At 40.5% G+C, this 23,099-nt stretch overlaps 1 protein-coding gene across 2 annotated transcripts in view; it reads right to left on the reverse strand.

Moving 5' to 3' along the window:
* The window catches only part of SOBP (sine oculis binding protein homolog), a 99,939-nt gene that overhangs the window by 71,055 nt on the left and 5,785 nt on the right, over positions 1-23,099 (reverse strand). For both annotated transcript variants that reach the window (XM_009961945.2, XM_086461319.1), the window contains exons 2-4: positions 19,319-19,457; positions 17,259-17,444; positions 4,969-5,120 (exon numbers count right to left, since the gene is read on the reverse strand). In XM_009961945.2, the coding sequence (XP_009960247.1) occupies positions 4,969-5,120; positions 17,259-17,444; positions 19,319-19,457 (477 nt within the window). The remainder of the gene's footprint in view (positions 1-4,968; positions 5,121-17,258; positions 17,445-19,318; positions 19,458-23,099) is intronic.

The following is a 23,099-nucleotide window of genomic DNA, read 5'->3' on the forward strand; positions in this document are numbered from 1 at the left end:
TACACTGACCTTTCTGAACACCTAATTAATTCTGGTTAAATCTCTAGGAGAAATAGGTTTTCTATTCAGAGCCCCATGTGTTTCAAAACTTATTATGGAAAGGGACTCTAAAGGCAGATGTAACAGCTAAGCTCTTTTTTGTTTGTTTGTTTGTCAGGGGCATTACTTGCATCAAGTTGCTTTAAGCAATTTTCCAAATTTCCATGAATGATTATCATTTCACAAATTAAATTTTGCAGATGCATAAGAAAGAGAAGAAAGTAACATTTTTTTATTTGCCATTACTCATTGACTTAACACGGAGACTGTTAAATGTTTCTTATGCACTGTTAGGCTGCACAATTAAGCCTGAAATCAAGAAAACTTTCTCTGACAACCCTCAGCAATAATTTTGGGGAACGATAGCTTCTGTCTACTCCCAGCTTTTCGTACGTGTTTGCATATACATGTCCATATTAATCCCACAGTGATATACATTAATTAACCAAAAAACTACTCAGGCAGGAGTACCAAGGCTTTATGATGTTGTGTACACTTTATCATCTTTAAATATAATTTGAAAATGTAAGGAATTGTCTAATGCAACAGAACTTGGGACTAAATAAATGCGTACGACTTCTTCCAGCCCCGTTTGATTGTTCACAATCATTCTTGCTACACAGATGAGATAAAAGAGCATAAAACACACTGCCTGTCTATGCTACAAACTCACACATGGTGCTGCCCACCACTATCCCGTACGGGGAGAAAAGAGCCAACATCGTTTACATCTTCATGCTGCTAAACAGTAGATTACCTCTACTTTTTGACTTATGCCTTTTTGTTTATTAGCATAAATTAAATTTGACTGCACTGTAAACAGAAACATCTATCATTTTTTTTCGTGATTGGGGGGCAGTGAGAAACAGGAACAAGGTCAAGTATAAAATACCGGCTGACAGCCTTGCAGTCACTTTGTCTCCAGTGTCTTAGTCAAATCAAATAAATTATCCTTTAATATATCTGTGAACAGGGCCTATAACCTCTATGAATTCAGTCCTCATTCTAGGTTTGGCTATGTGGTCATAATATATTTGTTTTCTGACCCATTGAGTCAATAAACCTAATTTCAAAATTAATCTTTTCAGGCTTCAAACTCACTGGATCCAATTATGAATCCAATCGTTCCCTTTAAATTTAATATTCTGAAACTTGGTGGTCTAGTGCTTTTTGCCCTTATGTGCCTCTTTGGTACTTAACTTCATATTAGTTGGCCTATAAAACTGAATCTCTAAGGAAGGGAGCATCAGAACAGCTCCAAATCTCAAATCTTCAATTACAAACACTAGTATGAAATGCTCCCTGTTCTTGCAATGCTTTCTTTTAATTGGTATTATTATTATTATTATGCACAACGTGTTGTCATTATACAGTAGTTTGTTATGTGTATTTGACTACACATACTAGACCAAACAGGAGAAGGAATGCAGACTTCAGTTATTTATGTTTAGGGGTGGTGGTGGTATTTTTAGATTTTTTCTAAATTGGATCTAGTCAAAATACTTTGCTTTTTGCCTAACAGGTAAAAACCCCAAATTTTTTTTCTTCATTTATTTCTGGTAATCTAGATAAAATTGCACTCTGTGGGGAGATCCTTTATAATTTCAAAACATGTATTTTTCTGTTCTGGCAAGACATAGTTGCTAATATAGTTAATTTTAAATGGTCATGACTGCAGAATATCTGGGGCAAAATTTGCATTTCTTACAAGAAAAGCAACTTACAACTGCACAAGCCTTTTTCCTCACAAACTCCCCGTCCCAGCCATGAAGCTGGGTACTGGCTTATTCCACTGTGTTGCTACTCTTGCTAAACCTGCTGCAGGAGAGGGCTGGGAAAGAGAGGTTGGGAGCAGTCAGTGTCCAGCTAACACAGGCTTTCTGGAGCAGTTTTTTTGCTCTCCAGGGGCACTTCAAGGTGGTGTCACGCCAAGCCTTCTCCCAGATGGGAATCTGTGGGCATGCACCACTTCAGTGTGTATTTGCCCTGTGCATGGGAGAAGATTTTGTTACTGATGACGACAAAAGTCCTAATTCTGAATTGGCATTTACGGATGGATAATTTGCAGCATTACTTAGTGCCATTTTGAGACATTAGTGATGACTTATTCTTTACTGTTTAAACAATCCTATCATTTTAAGCAAGCACTTATTACAGCACTTCTTATCTAGGGGAGGGAGGGAAGACTGCTTAACACGATCCATTAGGAAATTCAAGCCTTAAATGAAGTGACCACAAAGTCCTATCAGCTCCTAAAAACGCAGCAGCTGTATATTTTAACGCAATACAACACTATACTGTGGCGAAGATCCGCTGTTTAAAACATACATAAGGCGGGTGAAACATGATTATTCTACTCCTCCGTTTGAAAAACAAGAAAGTATAGAGTGGCATAGCTTCTTAAATACATAAAAATGCATTAGACTAATGGAGAAGACAGGTACGTTGTTGGACTAGTAATAACAGATTAAAGGTCAGCAGTTAAATCTGAAACTATTGCAGCCCTGTTCCTTTGATCTTGTTCCTCAAGACTCCACGCTATTACTAACAGGTGAAGTGCAAAACAAGAAGCACGAGGGTCTGCTGAATTCTACTGTACCCGTCTTAATTTAATGGCAGCATGCCCTAAATATTCTGTCCCCTGATCAGCTAATGCCATAAATACCCTTAAAAGGGGCAGCTCCAGATTTCCCCTGCTGGGTCAGATCCTGTGCAATTCCAGATTGCACAGGTGCAAAGAGGAAGAAAATTTGACTCGTTGGCTTGGCTTTGAAGCGGAGCCAATGCAGCGACCAACATGTTATCAATTCTATGCTATCTCGCCGTGCTTTGCCAAGTCCTCCCATATGACGTTTTGTTAATTTGTAACCTCTTTGGTGAAGAATAGGACATTTCACTGAGATATGATGGTCTATGAAAAGATTAGGAACATCTACTGTTATTTAGGTATATACAAAATAATGAATTCAGAGAGCTTTCTAGATGGAAATATTCAGCATCTTTTAGCTTCCAGAAGATAATAGAAGTGTAGGAAAGGGAATAAGGGGGAACAAGATGCTCTAATTCATCCTTTCTCATAATACAAGGACACAGAGGCCACCAACAAAGCACACAGGTAATAAATTGTAAGTCAGTAAAAGGGAACTTTTTCATATAATGCCTGACTGATTGAATTCATGGCCATATAACATTACTGAATCCTACTATTCATGGGCTAGTAGAAGGATGAAGTACACCTATGCATTGTGTTAACATGTATTTATTTTAATTTAGTAAGGGACCTAAACCTCCTATTTCAGAATCTAAGCTGTAGATGAAAGAGAATCCACCATGAACTGGTTGTTCTTTCATTTACATCCCCATGGTTTCCTGAATTATCTGATACTCATCACTGCTGGACACACAAGACCACCCAACTAGGATCACTGACAATGCCTCCATTACTATGAACTATCTTAGCCAAAATCATGGGAGCATCACCTAACGGTGATCTGGATCCTGTAATCCCAGGTGTCCTACACATTGTAAGGCACATCAAAATGCATGTGCATAAATGGGCATGTGTGCACAAACACATACATCCATGGGAACTTATTTTCAAATGGGGAGCGCCTAAGGAGCATATATTTCCCTCCTGTACACTTTTTCTAGATAAAAACGATGTAAACACCACTCCTCGCAGAAGACTCACATGACTTTAACTTGCCTGTCTGCTCCAGTAGACATTATGAGCTTGATTCTCCAAGACTGCCACTAAAATTCCACTCTACTGATTTTTGCAACCTAATTCTTCAGGCAATTTTTTCCCTTTTTTTTTTTTTTTTTTTTTTTTTTTTTGGCAGGATGATGACCCAAATTTGTAAAGGAGGGTAATTTGCTATAACATTGCATCTTGAATCTAGGATCCACATGTACATCATGTACTTATTTGTTACTACCACAGATGTAAAAGACCAGATTTAGAGACCTGAATTCAGTTTCAACTTGACAGGCTTTGAATGTTCTGTAGCATGAAGGAAAATGGCACCATTTAGAAAACCAAAATGTAAAGGGTTTTATGAATAATAAACATTTCTAGGACAATAAAGGCCACCCAAAGACTCACACTATTAAGCACCAAAAGGACACAGCTACTTTTTCAACAACTAAAAATGCCGGAGCATTCCTTCGTTATTTTTCTTTAAATGACATATTGCACATTCTGCTGCAGAAAAACAGCTGCTGAAGTAACCTAGAGGGCATTTTCAGGCACTGTACTTCAGTGATTACAGCAATTTTTGTAGACATTCAATATTAGGCTTGCATTCTAATTTTAGACAGAGTTAAATTTAAATTGAGTAGGAGGGGTTTTCACGCTACTCTAGATGTTCTAACATTGCTTACCCCAACCCAAAAAATGTATATTGTCTGAATTTTGCAGCAATGATGATTTATTAGTAATGATACATTTCAAAAGAATGAAACTAGAGCTCACTAGCAGCGGCGGGAAGATGTCCTCTATCGTAATGGGACCCAGACTGAGACCCTAAAAACATCTACCCACTGGCCATGATCCCAATGCCACAGGACTTAGGGACACTGTCATGCAACCCCCCTCTACTCTTATTTCCATTATACCTCCTCTTAGTTGTGTATACGTAGCAAGGATCCTGAGACTGTAAGGACAAACTGGGATGTTTATGTTAATACTTATTAGTATTTAAATTCCCTGACTCTCACAAAACCCAAGCATCGAGGTGAAGAAAACTGAAAGAAACAAGGTTAGTAAAGGGCTGACAGTCTGACAGACAATACAGATGGAAAGTGGAGGTACTAGGTGAAACAGAGAAAACAAAAGAAAAGAGCTTCTATTAGATGCTAAATGAGACCCAGGCTGGGCCTGATTAAAGCTATGGCTATGTAGGTTACATCTTTCCTTATTTCTCTTACCTTGTTTCTCTTGAAATATGCTCTTCGGCAAGCTGCAAAGCACTTCTCGCTGCAGAAGCATTTGACTTCACTTCCCATACTCAGGGAATAGCGCTTGATTCCAACTTTCTGGCACCAGGCACACATTATTTGTACATTTGACACATCATCTTCTACAACAAAAATATAAGAACAATATTTACACGAGATGCAAACACCTTCCTCAGACATCTGCACACTTACTCTTAGACACAACCAGCACCGGCTCATCGTATTTCTAATTTCCTCACTGTCTGAGGGCAGAACTATGCATGCCTGTGATCACCAGCTTCATCCTCAGGCAGCCAGCGGTGACCTGTGCCAGCCAGGCTCGGCAGATTGGCAAAGCTTCTAAGATGGCTGGAAAAGATTATTAGCTTAAAAAATGGTGCACTGCTGAAAAGCTCTGGAAATCTCGAGAGCATTTTAGCATGTTTAAAAGTGCACAACTCTTTATTAAACAAGCAATCAAGAGTACAGGCTTAATGAGTATTGCTGCTTTGTTCTTGTTACTTACAGTCTGTTGTAGTAAGCCCCTGAGATGTTCTGCTCAGCAAGCTGGTGATAAAACACACAAGGAAGGTACTGCACCAAGCCAGGTCTCTAACAAGAGCCCTCTTCTAAATAAGAAGGAACATGAAACACCCCTTTTCCCTGTTTTGAAATAATGACTAGTGTACAAAATGGGGAGCTTTCATGTGCATATAGCAGCCACATAAACACAGATTCGAGCAAGAAGGAAGATGCAGCACTGTGGTAAAGTCTGGTGGGTTATTCCCAGTCATTATGCTCATTGGTCAAATTTTAATTCAGGCAGAGTTCCTGAGCCTCTTTCAAGCTCTTCTCTAATGTGTGTTACGAATGTGGCATGTACACTTTCTGCCATGCAAGAAAAACCCAGTAGGGGCTTATTACCAAAGTACTTGCAATATCCTTGTGTGGTGATCATTCCCAACCCAGCTTCACAGACAGGGGCAGTGAATAGTTAAGCCTCCTAAACAGATCAAGACAGTAAATTAGCAGGAATTTTTTTGACTTCAAACTCAGAACTCTTCAGTTCTTATGCCCAGTCTATGATACACCGTGACCTTTCAGTTACAGACAGCAGCCATTGTCCAACTTCTGGGAAAAAAAGATCCCTGAAGACTAATTGTTAAAGCAGTTCTTGGTCCATGAGCTGTGGAGAATTCATAGCTCAGAGAGTCTGTCATGCAGCCATCCCATTTCCCTATAAAGGATTTGTTTTTGAAGCTACGCTGTCATCTTTCTGTGAAATTATTGGCAAACTAATTTTTAGCAGAGTGATTTGGCTCCTTTCCCCAGCTATCATAACTCAGAACTACGTGCTGCATTTTATTCACCTTAACGGAATAAATATTGCCAGTTTAATAATTTTTTGCCTTCCATAAACTGTGTTATGATTTATAGCTACAAATAAAATTGTACAATGTAAAATAATGACCTTTTAGTTTTACTCAGAGTCTACCTTTAAACCTATATTTAAAGCTAAGTTATAACACAGATTTGTGTTCAACGTATTTTATCACTTACCCTTTAGAATGGGATTTGCCAATATTATAAACGTTTTCATATATTGAACATCAAGGGAAATCAAAACAATTTGGCAAAATTATCACTAGCCATCTATAGGGTCAAGAAGCCTGCCCTTGAGCTGGCTGTAATCTCAGCAGGAGAGCAGGGTGCTGTTACAGTGGTGTTGCATGGTGTTGTCCCAGCTTTCTCTCCAGACCAGTCTTGGCCAGGATGCTAACTACTCCAGCACAGCCCAAGAGCTCTTCCCACCATCTTTATCCTGAGCCATTTGAAGTACTAGGCTTTTACAAAGGCGCCCTGATTCAGCTACTTTTGCACCATAATAAACCAATTCCTTACAGGCTGAACTTGCCCCTTTGAAGGTATCAGGACAGCAGAAGATCCTGTGAACCAAAGGAAACAGGCGGCGATGTCTTGTTTCAGATAACAGCAACATATATTCTCCTACTGATAGGAAGTATTTTACCTCTGGAAAATAGAAGATCTACCAGTGATACCTTTCTAATAGCTTTCATTTCTGGTGAGAGTAACTGTCGTAAATGAAAAAAGAAAATTACAGAGCTGAAAGAGAGTTCACTGGCAAACTAGGTGCAAGGGTAGCTCTTTTTGAAGCAGGCTGGCTCATCTGGGGCACAGTTTTTAAGCACAGAGCTCCACCACTGGGATTCTCAGGGGCTTTCACGTGTGACTTCATAGAGGAAACAACTCAGCTATCACTCAACTCCCGTTTACTGACACACATGAACTGTCTCCCGTGGGTGATCAGAAAGACTACACTGTTGTCCATTTTCTATTACGCAGCACCCCAGCAGCAGTCACAGCTGTTTACATGGAAAAGCTGCATTACACTCTTCTCTGCAGGAGGTTATGCAGGACAGTAAAGCTCAAGCCATCTCCTTCTGTCAAAGACCTCCCCTAAGATAGATCCTGGCAAGGGAAGAAGAGAGGGAGAGGCACCTACTGTCAGGTGGTTGTCTTCCATGCCCTGACCAACAGAACTTCACCACCACCTCACAGGGAATCCTTTGAAGCAGCATAGTCCATGGTCCATGGATCTGATAGTCAATAAAACAGCAGAAAATGGTCTACAAACTACTACTTCCAGCCACTGTGTGCACTTCCAGGAAGAGACAGCTGATATCCAGGAGGCATCACCAATGTAAATCAAAATGCTCATCATTTTGAATGAAGGAAGGGAGAAAGGGAAGGAAAGAATCTGCCTAAACACCAAGAACTTCATTTCTCTCTTCTACTCCCTTCTCACCCCAGTCACCAAAGAATGGTCACACACAATATAATCCTTTTAATAGCAAAGTAATAATAAAACTAGATGCTTTTTCCATTTAATAGACTCAGAAAAACTGCTACAAAAGGATTAGCTGAGTATGGTCACATAAAGCAGCTAGGAAACAGCAGTACTTCAGAAGTGGGCTTGAAGCATGCACTTCCTGAACAGTACATTAATGTGTCACTTTTTAAATCGTCTTTGCTCCTGCAGGTATGGGTTTGCCCAAGCCAATTTTTGATGCAACTCTAACTTCTTGTAATGCAGTTCATCATGTGAAAAAAGAAAACATCCAGTATCACACGACTAAATCCCTACAGACCATCAACAGGAGCCCTGTGCAGCCCAGTGAGAGGAAGACTTGCTGTAAAATCAAATCCATTTTTTCAGCTTCAAATCAAGCTAAGAACAGCAGAGAAAAGGATCCGTTCTTGGTACCTGCGATAGGTACAGAGCCATGCCCTTTGGCCTACGGGTGTGGATGACAGCTGGGCACAATGATAAAGGTCCAAACCTGACCATGTGCTTTCCTTCTTGACGCTGGTTGTGCTAGAGGTCTGAGCAGATGTTGTGAAAATAACCAATAGCGATGTTTCGTTACAGGGTATTAAGCTCAATGACTGAAAAAGAGGACTGCAACATTAACAGAAAAGTGGTAGTCCATGTATTTCTACCATTGCAATCCACAGCAGTGAGAAGCAATAACTTAAACTCAAAACTTCAAGATTGTGTGAAATAAGAAAAGCCAAACTTTCGCGATTTAATTTCTGTCTTTTGCTAAACAGAAACTGGAATAATCTGAAACCAGAAAGTCGTATCTTTCATTCAAGAGAAAATTTCTCTCACTTTTTCACAGACCTTGTTTATAAGGCCGAATTCTTTAAAAATCACTTTACCAGACTCTTACCCTTCTCTCAGGAAAATATATCAAATCCCCATCCCTAGAGCATATAGCAAGAAGAACGTGCTGTGACGAGAACACAGGGAAGCAGGGAATTTTGAATCCAGTAGTTTGAGACTGTTTACCTGTCTTGAATTTTTATTCTAATCTTTTTCTGACTAGGTCTGCACTAAGGAAGCTTCTCCACAATAATTACATTGGTATACTACATTGGCAATGTTCTCCCTCGCTCACAGACAAACATTCACTGGTAGTCTAGCCTAGCATATCTGCTTGAGTAACATGAGCTCATCTTGACAGCAGACCTATATCAATCATGTGAGTTCTCGCTGGAGCAGCTCCTCTGATGAAGATCATTCACCATCACTTTCAGGACTCACATAGCTAGGCTGACGCATGTTTGCAAAGTATGAAAATAACATTTGCAAGTCCTGGTACAGATCATTCTGAAGTAAAAGAAAATATATTTTAACAACTGTATTTTTTTTCTCCATCTGCTCTTGCCACTTTATGACCTGCTCTTGCAATGTGCTTAGCATGTTCTCAGCTCTGTCACACTTATGACAGGTAGCGTGGGTAGTCATACAGGTGAGACAGAGAGGAGTTGGCACAGAGAAAACTGAACGGTAAAAGGAGATTTTTCAGCAGAACATCCATACCGCTGCCTTCTATAATTACACAAGGTAATAGAAAGACATATTCCTTCCACATGCAGTACGAGATCTGAATTTCCAGCCTCTGCTTTTCTGAGTTCTCAACTCTTCATAGGGAGAGCTATTGTGGGAGTTCCAATACTGTGTTTTTCTGCCCCTGGGTTGTGTCATTACAGATGGAAGAAGTACTCCCTGCACCCGCCACACAGATACTCTTCAGATACATCTCCTTGTGGTTTTTAGCCTGTGTATTTTTCATAATGAACAATGCAATAAACAGAGAGTGTTTGCAGTGTTAAAGCATGTTCCCAAAGGGAGTAGTTTGTGTAACAAGATAAAATTATCACATTATAATAACTAAATATGCATCAGTCTAAAGCATGCTTCAATTAATCATCAAAAGTTTGCACCGCCTCTTTAGGTCTTAATTAAGCAGAATGTTTGGTTGTGGTGTTTTTTTCCTTTCAAACCAGTGTGAAGGAGCTGCAGAAAATTGTTCCTCTTAGATCCAATGAGCAGCAGTTTACACCAATAGATCTTATACGGAGCCATAACTTGGAGAGGTGAGGAAAAGAGAAGGAAAGCAACGAGCACAACAGAGTAAAACCATCATGGATAGCTCTGTCCCTTTATCTAAACAAACCAGCATGGCCTACAGTGTTTAGCAGGATGATCCTAAAATCCCTACAATTCCAGAGTTAAATCCTGATCAGTTTACTAACTTTTACACTACAACATTCTACTAACACAGTTTTGAACTAACTGCTATGCATTTTCAATTTTAACTCCCATTTCAAGAATGTGGGTGAAACTAAATGCAGCTGCAGCTCTAATCCTGCAGATTATAATGATCCATAGGCCGCTACTCCAAAGCCTTATTTTCCACATTTCCTTGCAAGAAATTCAGCAGGAGATACTCAACTCTTCTGTCAAGAAGAAAACATCATTCCTGAAGGTGCCCAACTGCAGTCCTGAAGAAGTCCTGTTGTGCAGAAAGACCAGGAGGGCACAGGGTTTGGGACTGCGATCTCAAAGGGTACACCCCCTGGACTGAGTGAGCCTCTGTGAAACTTGTACCTTGGCTGTGATTGTATCTGTGATCTGATACAGAAAACATTCTGGCATCCCATCCCTCCTTGGTGTCTCCCCACCATCCATCTCTTCCTGGCGTGAGTTTCCTTCCACCACAGCTGTCAGAAGCCATGTCTCCTCAATATTGCATTCTTCTGTTTTCCACCCTTTCTCCCTTTGCTGCATCCCACCACCTCACACAGGCAGTTTGGACCCCAGGGGTTTTTTTTGAGGGAGCTAGATTAGCCCTTTTACCCCATGCTGGGAACTCCACTCAATCCACTGGTATATATCTTTAAATATTTTAGCTGCTTTCACTACTACTTTCTAATGAAAAACTGCAAATCTTCCTTTTTAAAGACATTAGATCTTAACTTGACTCTAGCATCTGCAGCATTAACACTAAGGGCTCACCTTTTCCACTGGGACCTGCCAGGATTTCAGAATGGTTAATTCTGTGTTACCCGCCTGCCGCTCCTAAAACTCCAGCTTGCCATAGAAGAAAAACAAGTAGCATGTATTCAGATTTTTCATCCCAAAGCCGTTCCTGAGGCTGATGATCCCAAGCAAGGCAGAAGCACCATTACAGTGACTTTTCTTACATTCGAGGTGCTTTATCTGATTAATCTCAATCTAAAAATAAACAAACAAAACGCCCAAGATACTGTTGCAGATCCCCTTGTGATAGCACTTGTGGTAATCCTCTAAATAGATGGGGGGGGGGGGGGGGACACACGACAACACACGACACACACAAACCTAAGGTACAAAAAGTACCTTGGAAAAAGTAATTACAAGAGGAAGATTGAAAAATAGGGCTGACAATAGAAAGCTTGCTGCAACCATTGCTATGGAAATACCTCAGGGGCTCTGCAAAGCATTTCCTTTTAAGGACCAGCTTCTTGAAGATCACTACTTTGCCAATAAAGCAAAGTGTCCCAGCTCCTTTTAAAAAATCATTTTGGGGAACCAAAATGCATGAGTTTCTATGCATGAGTTGAGACGCACTCTCATGCATAGTTCAGTAAGGACTAAATGCACAACACAAATAAAAACTGGCATTTAGGCAGGTTTTAAACACGCAAAAAAAAAAAAGCACCTATTTCAGCTAATAGAGGGGGAACTCCCTATGTATTTTGAATATATGCTATTAAAGTGCATACGTGGACTTTGTGATTTTCTTTTTAGCACAAAGGAAACACTTGGCCCTCCACAGAGAGCAAAAGACATCAACAGTGGGCTAGATGGGGCAGGCATCCTGGCAACCATTGGCATTTTAAAACCCAGGCATTACTAACGCTATGATCAGTGTAAATTAGATGATGTTTCAAACTGAAAACAAGAGAAAGAATTTGAAGAGTAGTGACTATAGCATTTGTTGTGGTGGTCTTTATTAGAGAGCTAAACCCGCAGTTAAAGAAATTGTGATGTTGTTCAGCTATTGGAGTAAGATTCAGGAAATACTGAAGCAGGATTCAGAGCATCGTAAAATGAAAGTTTCCTCAATATATAGACTTAGTTAGATCTGTTAATATGGTCGTTATTTAAGGAAAACTGCCACTGGGTTCTGCCTGGAATCAGACTTCTTGATAATGCAGTCATAGAACCAATTCCTCAGTGAATTTAGACAGATGATCTTGGAATGTGTCTTTACTGGCCTGCTAACTAGCACTTAACATATCTTTTATGCTTCCAGATTCCTTCAATACAATTTAAATATTGAGAGAGGTTACAGCGGGGAGTTCCAGACTGTTCGCAGGGCAGGGACTCTGCTTAATCCGACGTGTTGCACCAAGTTACTTGTGCACTTATTTACAAAAAAAATCCCGTAAACTCTAATTCTAAAGTTCTGTTAAGCTCTAACACAGAAAATCACTTGTTCCTTTCTATAACGTACCTAATTAGTTGCTTTAGTATTTGAATATGACATTTCCTTGCAACTTAGGTCACAAGCCTATTTTACAAGGTAGTCAGCACTGGAAATGCTTCTGCTCCTCCTTTAAGACATTTTGCCTCACCGGATACAGTTCCTTCAGTCCATTCCTCCTTCACTTTCATGGCTTTCTGACAACTTTTGGTACAACCCCAGTCATTATCACTTGGAAATCACTGAACCAAATGTTATGCAGAGGCACTGATCTGTGGGCTGGAGGATTTAAATCTCCTTTCCTTTCCCAAATGTACTCATTATCTTGTGAAAACCCTGGGAAGGAGCATTATTTTTCCCTTGTTCTTCTTTCCCCTGTGGAGAAAGCTCAGTCAACTGCATAGTATCATCCTCTCTGTCTCCCTTCCACCACGTCCCTTGACAGTGACCTGCCCTCACAGCACAGCATGGCCGGGAGCCGGTTCTGGTTTGTGATGCTTAGAACAGCTCTGTGCATCACTTGTACACGTAAGGAGGCGGGAAAGGGAAGGGTTTTGCCAACGCCCATGCTCAAAGGCTAGACCAATCAGCAGTTATACCTCGCCTACCAAGGCACTGCTACAGGGATCACAAGAGAAAGTAAACCAAACAGCACTCTTAAAAAAAATGGGGAAACTGAGACACCGTAGCCTCCAGCTGGTGCCAGGGGAAGGAGGCAGCATGTTCTTGCCTGCATTGAAAGAATTTTTTGCATTCTTGACTAGTCTTGATTTTAGCCTTCGTTCATCCCATGTAACAACAGCCGTCCAAACTTGTCTGAGCAAAAGGGCAGAGTCACCCTAAGTGCCCTCTCAGATTCACTCTATCACTAAGAGCTGCAGAATAACAGTTAGATGTTTGCATGCTGCATACTACAGCCATATACCCTGCACAACTGCGGTGGGACTTTTATTTCTAGATCATTCCTGGCTACTGCACTTCTGTTCCTTGCTATTTCTATGTCATTTTTTCCATGGAAAAAATACTTCCTTTACATTACTGTGCAGAAAATAAGACTCTTCTAACACCAAGCAGAACTTATCATAGTGTCAGTTTGTTGCAACAGGTTGTATTTCAGGCTACCCTTGAAGATCACTCAGAATCTGCTGCTGGCATCAAATGTAGCTACCAGCCTGCTGGGCAAGAAGGACGGTTATCAGCCACAAGGACACTATTACACAAACTCTCTGGAGGCTGCGCTGACTTCTGACTTGTTTCCAGAGGCAGGTTGGATGGCAGATGTCGACTGATAAAGTCCCGTTTGACTTGGACACTGCTTGAGTGTGGTCTATCTGCCTGGTGGTGCAGATCAGCGGAGCGCTCTTGCAAACAGTCTCCAGATCTGAGTAACTGGCATCCTTTTTCTGGAGGCTTCCTATGACTGGATTTAGTATCCTCCACTGACATGCCATAACCCAAGTCTGTAGATGGTCAGTGCACCACATAGGGCCCATGCATTTAACTCAGCCTTTTTGGGTGTAATTCTGGGGTACAGCAAGGAGTGAGTGGTTTCATTGGAGCTGTTTATATTTGGTCCAGTAGCAACTTCATGTTTTCCAGGATTGTATAAGGAAATTTTCACCCAGTATTTTACTTGACTAAAACAGAAAGCTGAAGAGCTTTAGTCAGACTGCTCAAAATTATTTGGTTTTCAAAAGAAAAAAAAAAAAAAAACAAAAACCCAAACACTTTACTACAAAGTAAGCATGAGGGGGGAAAAGGTAATTTTGTTAACTGTTCAAGGTTTTAGCCTGTTCATACAAACTATGAATGCAGATAGGAGACAGTTCAAAGTTTTCAGCACGCTCAAGGAAGAGCTGATCTGCTGAAACCTTCAATGACTGCTTCCTAGACATAGCTCAGGATCAGTACTCCTTCCTCCTCCTTCTCGAGCTGGTAGCTGTTTCTGAAACCAAGAATCATATATGCCTCCCTGGAAATTCTGACTCTGTCTTCCCCCAGTGCTTTTCCTACCTCCACAATTGCTACCTCAGTGCACGTTGCAGAGTACCCTTCCTATTTATTTCTCCCTTCAGGCTTCTGTGAGCATCCTCTGTGCTCTGCTCTTTCTCTTCTCCCTCTTATCTGTACAGAATCTTATCTGCAAAAATTATTCAACTAATACTTCATTGTGACTGTTTCTTGGATCTGCTTAACCTCTCCAGACCATTGCTCTCCTGTCTAAATGAATACCTCATCCTGTCTCTCTGACACTTCGTTACTGGTGCTGACCCTTCAGTTCAAGATCAATACAGCAAGAATTAAAGTCCTAATAATTTCTCCCTGAGTGCTCACTCCATATTATTTGCTCAATAATGGCGGATAGCACCATCATCTTTCCTGTCCTTCAGGTTCATGATTTAGATATCATTTTCATCTGTGGGCACTCTCTTTAGAGCTATATTTAAATCTTGTAGATTTTTTGTCCTGTACAATGTCGAAAAGCTTTCCCCATCAATCCACAAAGTCTAGACTCAACCCAGTTCTCAGCATCTCAGTCATCTCGTTTTCTCTCTAGCCTGTAATGTAACCTTGTCCTATATGTGCCCACTCAAAACATGCTGCAAAGATCTCCTTCTTCAACCAGCACTTTAACCTTGAAGCTTTCTCTTGAACAATTTCTGCCTCTCCCTCCTGTCCCCTTTCTTCATTTATTAACTTGAACAAATGTAAGCTGCTTCTGTTCTTGTGGCAGGTCAGTCACAGCCCGTCTCTCCCTCATGTTGAAAATGTTGACTTTCAGCTTTAACAATTAATGACGTGAATCTTTTTCATTTGCCTGCTCAACTCAGAGAAGGACCCTTGTGCCGTTTCCAAAGTTGTCCCCTGTGTTTGTGAGGGGCTCGAAGAGTTACTCTTGTCTGGCTTTGTATCACTCTGAAGTTTTCTGCTTTGATGTAGTGCCCACAAAACAGTGTCAAAGTGCAGTGCCAAGACCACGGCCTCACACACTGGCTCTCCTGGCTCCTTTGTACTCCCTTTTCTACTTGTATTCACCAGTTGTTTCTTGCCAGGCTCTTTAGGGTGATCATGACTAGGGCACCTACGCCCTAAGATAAAACAAAACAATTACTACCGATGCTTATTGCAAATCCCACAAAGGTAGTTGTTCTCCTCCCCCTCCGGTCCTCCCAAACTTTGCTTTCTAAAACAAAGGTGAGATAAATACGTTCATCTGCTCAGAAGTCATGGTAATCCAGCGCTCATTACTGATCGCGGGATGAAGTCAGAGGATGCAGAGATTATGCATTCATACCCCTTATGCAAGTAAAACAATTATATTCACTGCAAATGAATGAATTAAAAACCTAAAGTTGGAAAATACTTACGAAAAGACTTTTCTGCACATTACCCCTAGCAGTACATTTGAACACAGGATCACATGTGGTAGGTGGACGGGCAAAGAACAGAAGGCAGTTGACTTGGCCAAGGTTCCCTTGTGTCCACTTACCTACTGTTGCAGTAATTTGTTTTTCTACTTCATAGTTCCATCTCCTCCTGCTTGTTTGATGTCATAAAAATCCAGCAACTGTGGCAGTTTGCACAATGCATGTTATAGCCTTGTGCTCGTGTACCACAAATTCAGCATTCTGGATTCATGACTCAGATTGGAGGAGAAAATAGCTTGGGATGGCACAAGCCCTTGATTAAAGCTTTAGGGCCAAATCAACAACAGCTGAGGATCCAGCCCATATGGCCCGAGATCTTTAGCTATGTAAAGGCTGCAGGAATGGGCCCAAATAGCTTTGGTAATTAGCAAATATCATATAAAATAGATGAAAAGTCTTTGGCAGGGAATGCATATTGAGTAACATTTGAAAATTATTCATAGCATATTAGTATACTTCTTTAGAGATAAAACTCAACGGCATAAAACTAATTTGGGAGGGGCAACTGTAGTCTACCACATGACTGTCAACAGGCAAACACTTTCTTGGACCAATCGGTATTTTACAGTTACCTTCAGTCAATGCCACGAAGGGCAGAGGTGATCATCTAACATCTGGGACCCGATCCTACAAGCTGCCTCTGCAGAAGCATCCTCATGCCTGGTGGGGATTCTTTAGCCAAGCTGCCTCCCTGTGCGCAGAGAGCTTCTATTCTTGGGTAGGTATTGCAGGTCACTCTGTACTCCTTGGTGCCTTGGTCACCCAAGAGCACCCAGAACGACACCTAGGGACCTCCACAGAAGCAGGACCGAGCCTGTTCCTATCTAAATTCACCAATTATCACAACATGTACAGCAGTAAACAATAACACAGCAATTAATCACCCTGGTGTAGCCTTAAGAGTTACTTTCACACATTATGGTAAGCGGCATGCAGTGTGGAATAAATCATTTTTCATGCAAACTCTGAGGAATGGCATGTTATAAAATCACTCCTGATAAAAATCTAATGAAAATGTAAAACATCTCAGCGCAGTCTCCTGGGTAGAGTCAAGATCATATTAAACCCTCAAGAGACAACGGTCAGGGATTTCAATGAGAATCAAGAGACAGTTTTCCCTGGATGAGCTTGTTAACCTGATATAAAGACATGATATTGATTTGATGGCTTTGTCTCTTTCGCTGTTTCCTTCGTGGAGCTTATTTTTAATTTAATCATCTTTCATTAATTTATTTAAAGGCTTTATTCATCAGAACGAAATCATTTTTTTCTAAAAGCAGATGCTGTTGAAGTGCTGAGAGTATAATCCAGCATGCAGAGTATCACAAGCAGCACAAGGCTGTTGTCATTGCCTTCACAGAAGTTTTTCAAGAATACTAATAAATAAAGTCACACTCCCTGCGACTGGTTTTCAAACATTTTGAAACCAGCCCTCTTACTAAGTCATCACGATCAAGCAATCTCAGGACATGTCAATGACAGTAACCATTTTTAAATGTTCATTAGGATTTACCTGCTGGTGGCTTTATGAAAGGTGGTGGAATTAATGGGACAATAATAGGTACATTCCCGTGATCCTTCGACCCTGCTGGTGAGTCTGAAAGTCCATTTCCTGTGGCAAGCCCTGGGTAGCTTGGGTTTATATTGTACGGTGAAATAACACTGTCCTCAGGTAATTTTGGTTTTGGCAAAGAATTTTCTGTAAAACACAAAGAACACGTTGTACAGTATGGCAAATATATTTCTTAAATGCCCCTATGTACTTTCACCAATCTGTTCATTAAATTACTTATCCTCATACAAGAAGAGTGCAACAAAAACCCCAGACATTTTCCCTTTTAAAAGATGGATACTTTCCAGTACTCTTCAGAAATGCTCCTTTTTTTTTTTTAAAAAAAAAAAAAAAAATCAAACTCACACTTTTTTTCTTTCCAAAAGGTGGGATTATTTTGTCATGCATATCCGTAGTATGTCTGATTTAATCAATGACACCCTATTCCTGTCCTTTACTTCTACTGTTTGCATGGTGATCACACACAGTGTACTGTGACTTCACCCATGCAAGAAGCATAAACTGAAAAATAAAAGGATTCCTAATTCTCTATCAATAATCTGAGTACTAGTAATGGCAAGGATTTAAATAAAGGAACAAAATACTGAAATCACAGCAAAGTGTGCTTGAAATGATGACAGTTATCACTCTAATTCTTTAATCCCAAATTACCTCAGGATTCTGATTTGTAGGAATTTCTCTAACGCACCTCAGTTAGCTATGGGGCAGGACTTAATTATTATTCCCTCTCCTCCAATCTCTCAGAAAAAGAAACACCCTTGTTTCCCCCTCCCATAAACTACATGCACCAAAAATTTCTAACTGCCACAGGTATTCAACATCTTTATTTGGTACATAAAGCATACAATTTGTATCATGTGTCTATAAAAAAAAAAGTATATCACAAATTTCATCAGGCATAGGCTGGAGCCACAAATCATTCAATACAGGATCCATTTATTAAAACAAATAAATGAATCACATTACTACATAAGAACAAGTTTAGTCAAAAGTGGCTTGATGACATCGCATTTTCAAAGAAAAAAAAAATATTGATCACCAATGTCACTATAGAACTGACAAGTTGCAAACATTCAATTTTAACACGATTAGGTTGTTTCACCTTACCTCTAATTTTTCCACCTTTTTTCTAGACATCTCTCCTGCAGAACTGGTCTCTCTGGTATCAGTACTCACTGCAACACTCACTGAATACAGTGCTGCTGCTGGCCATCAGAAAAAGAAACCCAAACACTGCTGGCCACAAACAGTGTGCAAAGTCGTAGTCCAAGAGCACAAAAGCTGCTGCAGCTTCCCCTCTTTACCCCGCCTTTGAGGAACTCTTGTTGAATAAGTCAAAATGAAGCAACTTCCTACTCATCTCTTCACTCTGATGACAAGGTCCTACCCATCCCCTGCGAATATGCAGTCAGAAGGCAGCAACCAAATGGCTGAACAGACTGGATCCCACCCTTCACATTTTGAATCACAAAGATCCAGCACTGGCCAAAACAAATTCCATCCCTGGAGAACTTCTACAGCACTTGCAGAAGACAGTATAGTACAAACACAGATGAGGAGCCTTTGGTGAACATTCACACTCATTCCTACGCACATTGTGAATATTCCAGCTTGAAATCTTTCAGCATTTTTAAAAGCCACAGGCCAAAAAGGCTTCGTTTTGAAAGCAAAAGGGTTCCTTGAAGCCACATTGCTAAGAAAGCGCTCCCTCTTTTCCAGTTGTAGTGGTTTACTGGTACCACAGGTACATGACTTTCAACTGACTCACAAAACATATTATTTGTGAAGATATATTAGTAAGTGCCTACTAACAGCAATTTTGCTAAGTGGTTTTGCTCGTACCCTATTGGCTTCCTCATACTAGAAGGCACTCTCCGATATTTTTATGTAAACCAGCCACGAAGCAAGCAGCAGAACACACTTCCCAATCCACGCCAATTCAGACAGGTTGAGATATTAATCTTTCTTTGCATGAACACAGAAACATGAAGTCTCATTACCTTTGAGAACAGAAATGTGCTGGCGGCTTTCCCCGTCTGCCGAGTAGTTCCTGAATTCAATATCTTCTCCATCTTTCAATTCAACCTTATCATAACCATACCAGCCAAGGAGCTCATTCATAGTGTTTTCTGCAAAGTTCTGAAAGAGAAAAATTACCTACTTATTTATGTAATCAATAAGCATTTGGAAGGAAGGGAGGACTGCATAAATCGAACCATATCTGTACTACATGAGGAAATGTCAGGTTTGGCCCACCTTCTCAAAGACTAATGTTTGTTTCATAAGTCAAGTGCATAAAGTGTAATGCATTTAAATCTCCTACTGGCACATGTAATTATGACAGGGACTCATACATCTGTAATTTAAAGAAAATGAAAAGGACAGTTATTTATGACTTTTGCTCTGGCATTCAATGTCAGAAATATTTTAACATACATTTGTCACACAAACTTGTCTGTGTTGCCATAAAATATTTAAGACTCCAGCAAGAGAATAACAGAAAACCAGCAGTTAATCAATCTTACTGCACTAGAGTCTTTTCAGCTGGAGCAGGTCACTGACACAATTACAGTTCCTTGAGGTGCCCATGAACCAAATCAAATAAAATCACAGAGAAGACATTTTTCCTCAGAGTCATAAGCCCTTGCAAAGTCAAACCACTTAAAAACTCTTCACCATGAAAGCATTTTACCATAATGTTTCATACAAACATCTCTTGTATTTGTTTAAGAAAACCTTTGTCAGTTTTTGCCTTATTTATTTTCAAACCAATTTCCAAGCAGCCATGTGGTTACATTTGATGTTTGTATGGAAATGCAAAATATGGAACATGACTGTCGTAACTCTCAAATTCTATTAAAAACATGTCCTCTAGGTCATATGGCAAAAATATTTCTGTAGAAAATACTCATTACTGGGCCAGGAGATTTAGTGGAGTAAGTTAAGAAATCTGCAGCCAGGCAACAAAGCTTTCTGAAACCAAATAGTGCCATGGAGCTCTACAGCTTATGGATTTAGGAAACTACCAAAGGAAACCAGCTAATGAATTATTGCAATGGCAAAGATCAGATTAAAGTAGTATGACAACTATAAAACGAAACAAGAAAGCCACACACAAAGCCTTTCTGTTTGGTCTCCCTGGTTTTTTACTATCGCTCTTTTAAAACAAACTCCAAACTTCATTCTCCTGCAAGATCTTGACATCTAAAATAATGCTCCTGATAAGCACCATCTCCCGGGACTCTGGCTACCAGCAAAGGAATAAGAATACAACACCAATTCAAAACAAATGGTACGTGTCAAATTTGCAGGTTGCTAGATTTTGTCTAGTAACTGCTCTAGCTTAATTTTTGAGTGGGAGCAAGTCTAATGATAGAACACAGCAGTTCTCCAGTCATTTAAATAAATAAATAAAATTAATCAGATGATAATTGCTTCCGAATTCAAAGCTACAGCAGGCACTCTGCCCCAGAACGTCAGAGCACCGCACTGCTCCTGGCTCATTCATCACACCAGATTGCATAGGTGTTCCTGTCACTCAAGGAGTGCTGTAAAGCAGCTATAAGCAATAAACACAAGCAATTTGTACTCTTCCAGGAGTATCATCTGTGCAATTGTGCTACAAACACACATTTCAGGAAAAGAAAAACCGAAACAAAACCACAGCAGACCCCTGGAGCATCAATTTCCTTTTGTTTTCTCCCCCTTTCGTTTCCACTTGACCTCCTGCTGCAAGTCTTGATTCTGGGGCTGTCCTGCACAGCCCCGAATTGCCAGAAAATATTGCATCGTTCCACCACTACCTCCAGTGTCAGCATTATACGTACAACAGCCCATTACATCTGAACTATGTCACTACTACAGTTTCCACCAACGAGTACGATACAGTGTAATGTGGCTAACATCTACACTCGTTTCTAAAACACATATTTAAATTCTCATTTGAATGATGCAGCGTTGCAAGTGTTTTAAATGCTAACAAAAATGGGAAATTTTTCTAAAGATTTTTTTCTTTGTTTTTCAGCATTTTAGAAAACTTTTCTCTCAGCGCTGAAAGTCCCAACGCACCAACCCTGTCTCCAACCCACAGGAATCCAACAACAAAATGACCTGGAGACAGGGAGCGAAACCTCGCCACTGCAGCTCACCCAGAATGATCTGAAGGGGTCCACGGAGGCCCGAAGGCAAGCTCTGCCAGCTTCCCTTGCTTTGCTAAATTTCAACTATGGAGACGCAGCCCTAGAGACTAATCGAGCAAGGTAGAGACCAATTGACAAAGTCTTCGTGACTTAAACCCCATGCAACCAAATTAATTGAGTAGCTCTAAATTTGCCTCCTGTGGATGCTTTGTGTTTTATTCGCACTGTTGATCAACTCAGGCAATGAGTAATTTCTAATTACTTGTCAAGCAATATTTAAGGAAGGCTGTATATATGTTGCTGGTTTTTTTCTGAAAATTCATACACGTATATGTCTTCAGAATCTAGTCCAAGTGATGGTTGGGTTTGTAACAGCACAAAGTTTAAGTACCTTTCAAGCCTCCTTTTTACTATCTATGATGACTGACACGCAAAAATGAACACTTGTAATGACAAAAAATAAGTTTGATTTTGAAATTACCCATCACAGAGACTTGACTCTTAAAAAAAAAAAAAAAAAAACACACCCACTGGGGTTTTTCCTACTAACTTCAATGAGTGTACAAGGAGGTTGCACATTAGCAGTAACAAAAGTAAGTACCTTTTTAACACTGTGATTTCTCAACAAGGATGTTTGGAGAAAAAAAAAAACAATTAAGCCATCTTCCTTCATAATTTATCTTACCTATTACAATGATGCTGATGACTTAATACTATTCTCTCAGTGGCTAACAACTAGGGCTTCATTACGCAGCACTTTATATACAGCAAACCAAGAGGACGATGCCATCCTTAGCAAGCTGGTAATCGAAGATGAGAAATGTTTTCTTCCACGCTCTCTTGCATAAATGGGCATCCACAGAACTACAACATCACCTTCCCTCAGACTCCTGACTACAATACCCATTTGCAGTGATGTCCTAACATCACGTCAGTCAAGATGATGGTCACACAGGTCATGCTCCTTGCTGAAGCCACTGCTCTGAAGCTGACCACTATTATTTCACTGTTTCCATGTATTCTCCCTTCTTCCATTTCAATGGTAGGCCCAATCTACATGGATTCAAGATATGGTAACAAGATGGGATTTGCAAAGACCACTGTGGTGGCAATAGTCAAAACACAAATGATGAGATGAGACATGACAATTTTTCTTTGCGTGAATGCAGGGGAAATAAAAACAAGGCAAAAAGCCCAGTGCTTGATGAAATTAAGGAAAGGAAGCGAGCCAATTAATACACAACCTGTACATGCAGAGCAGAACCTCACTGAAACATGTACAAGCTTCAAAGGCATAGTGAAAGGAAGGGTGATGATTGTAATGACGACGTTTGAGAAAAGCAAGAATGTGGGACCCCAGGCTGGAGCAGGAGAGCAGAAGCAGTGACGAAGCAGGCTAGACAAGAAGCAGCTGAACTGAGAGGTGACGGACCTGCCAAAACCCAGGGGGAAGGAGATACGAAGGTGAGCATGAATGAACAGACAGAGAATGTGCAAGGAGGCGCAATTCCAAGCTTTTGCAGGAACAGGACAGGAGGACAGACAGTCCATGGTTACTTTCAGACTCATTCTCTAAAAGGATGCAGAGTGTCTGCAGGATGGAGGCTGCCACCCCAACCCCGCAACCCTGCCAGAGGGCTGC

The sequence above is a fragment of the Leptosomus discolor genome, chromosome 2 (genome assembly GCF_034619465.1).
Source record: "Leptosomus discolor isolate bLepDis1 chromosome 2, bLepDis1.hap2, whole genome shotgun sequence".
Classification (NCBI taxonomy): Eukaryota; Metazoa; Chordata; class Aves; order Leptosomiformes; family Leptosomidae; genus Leptosomus; species Leptosomus discolor.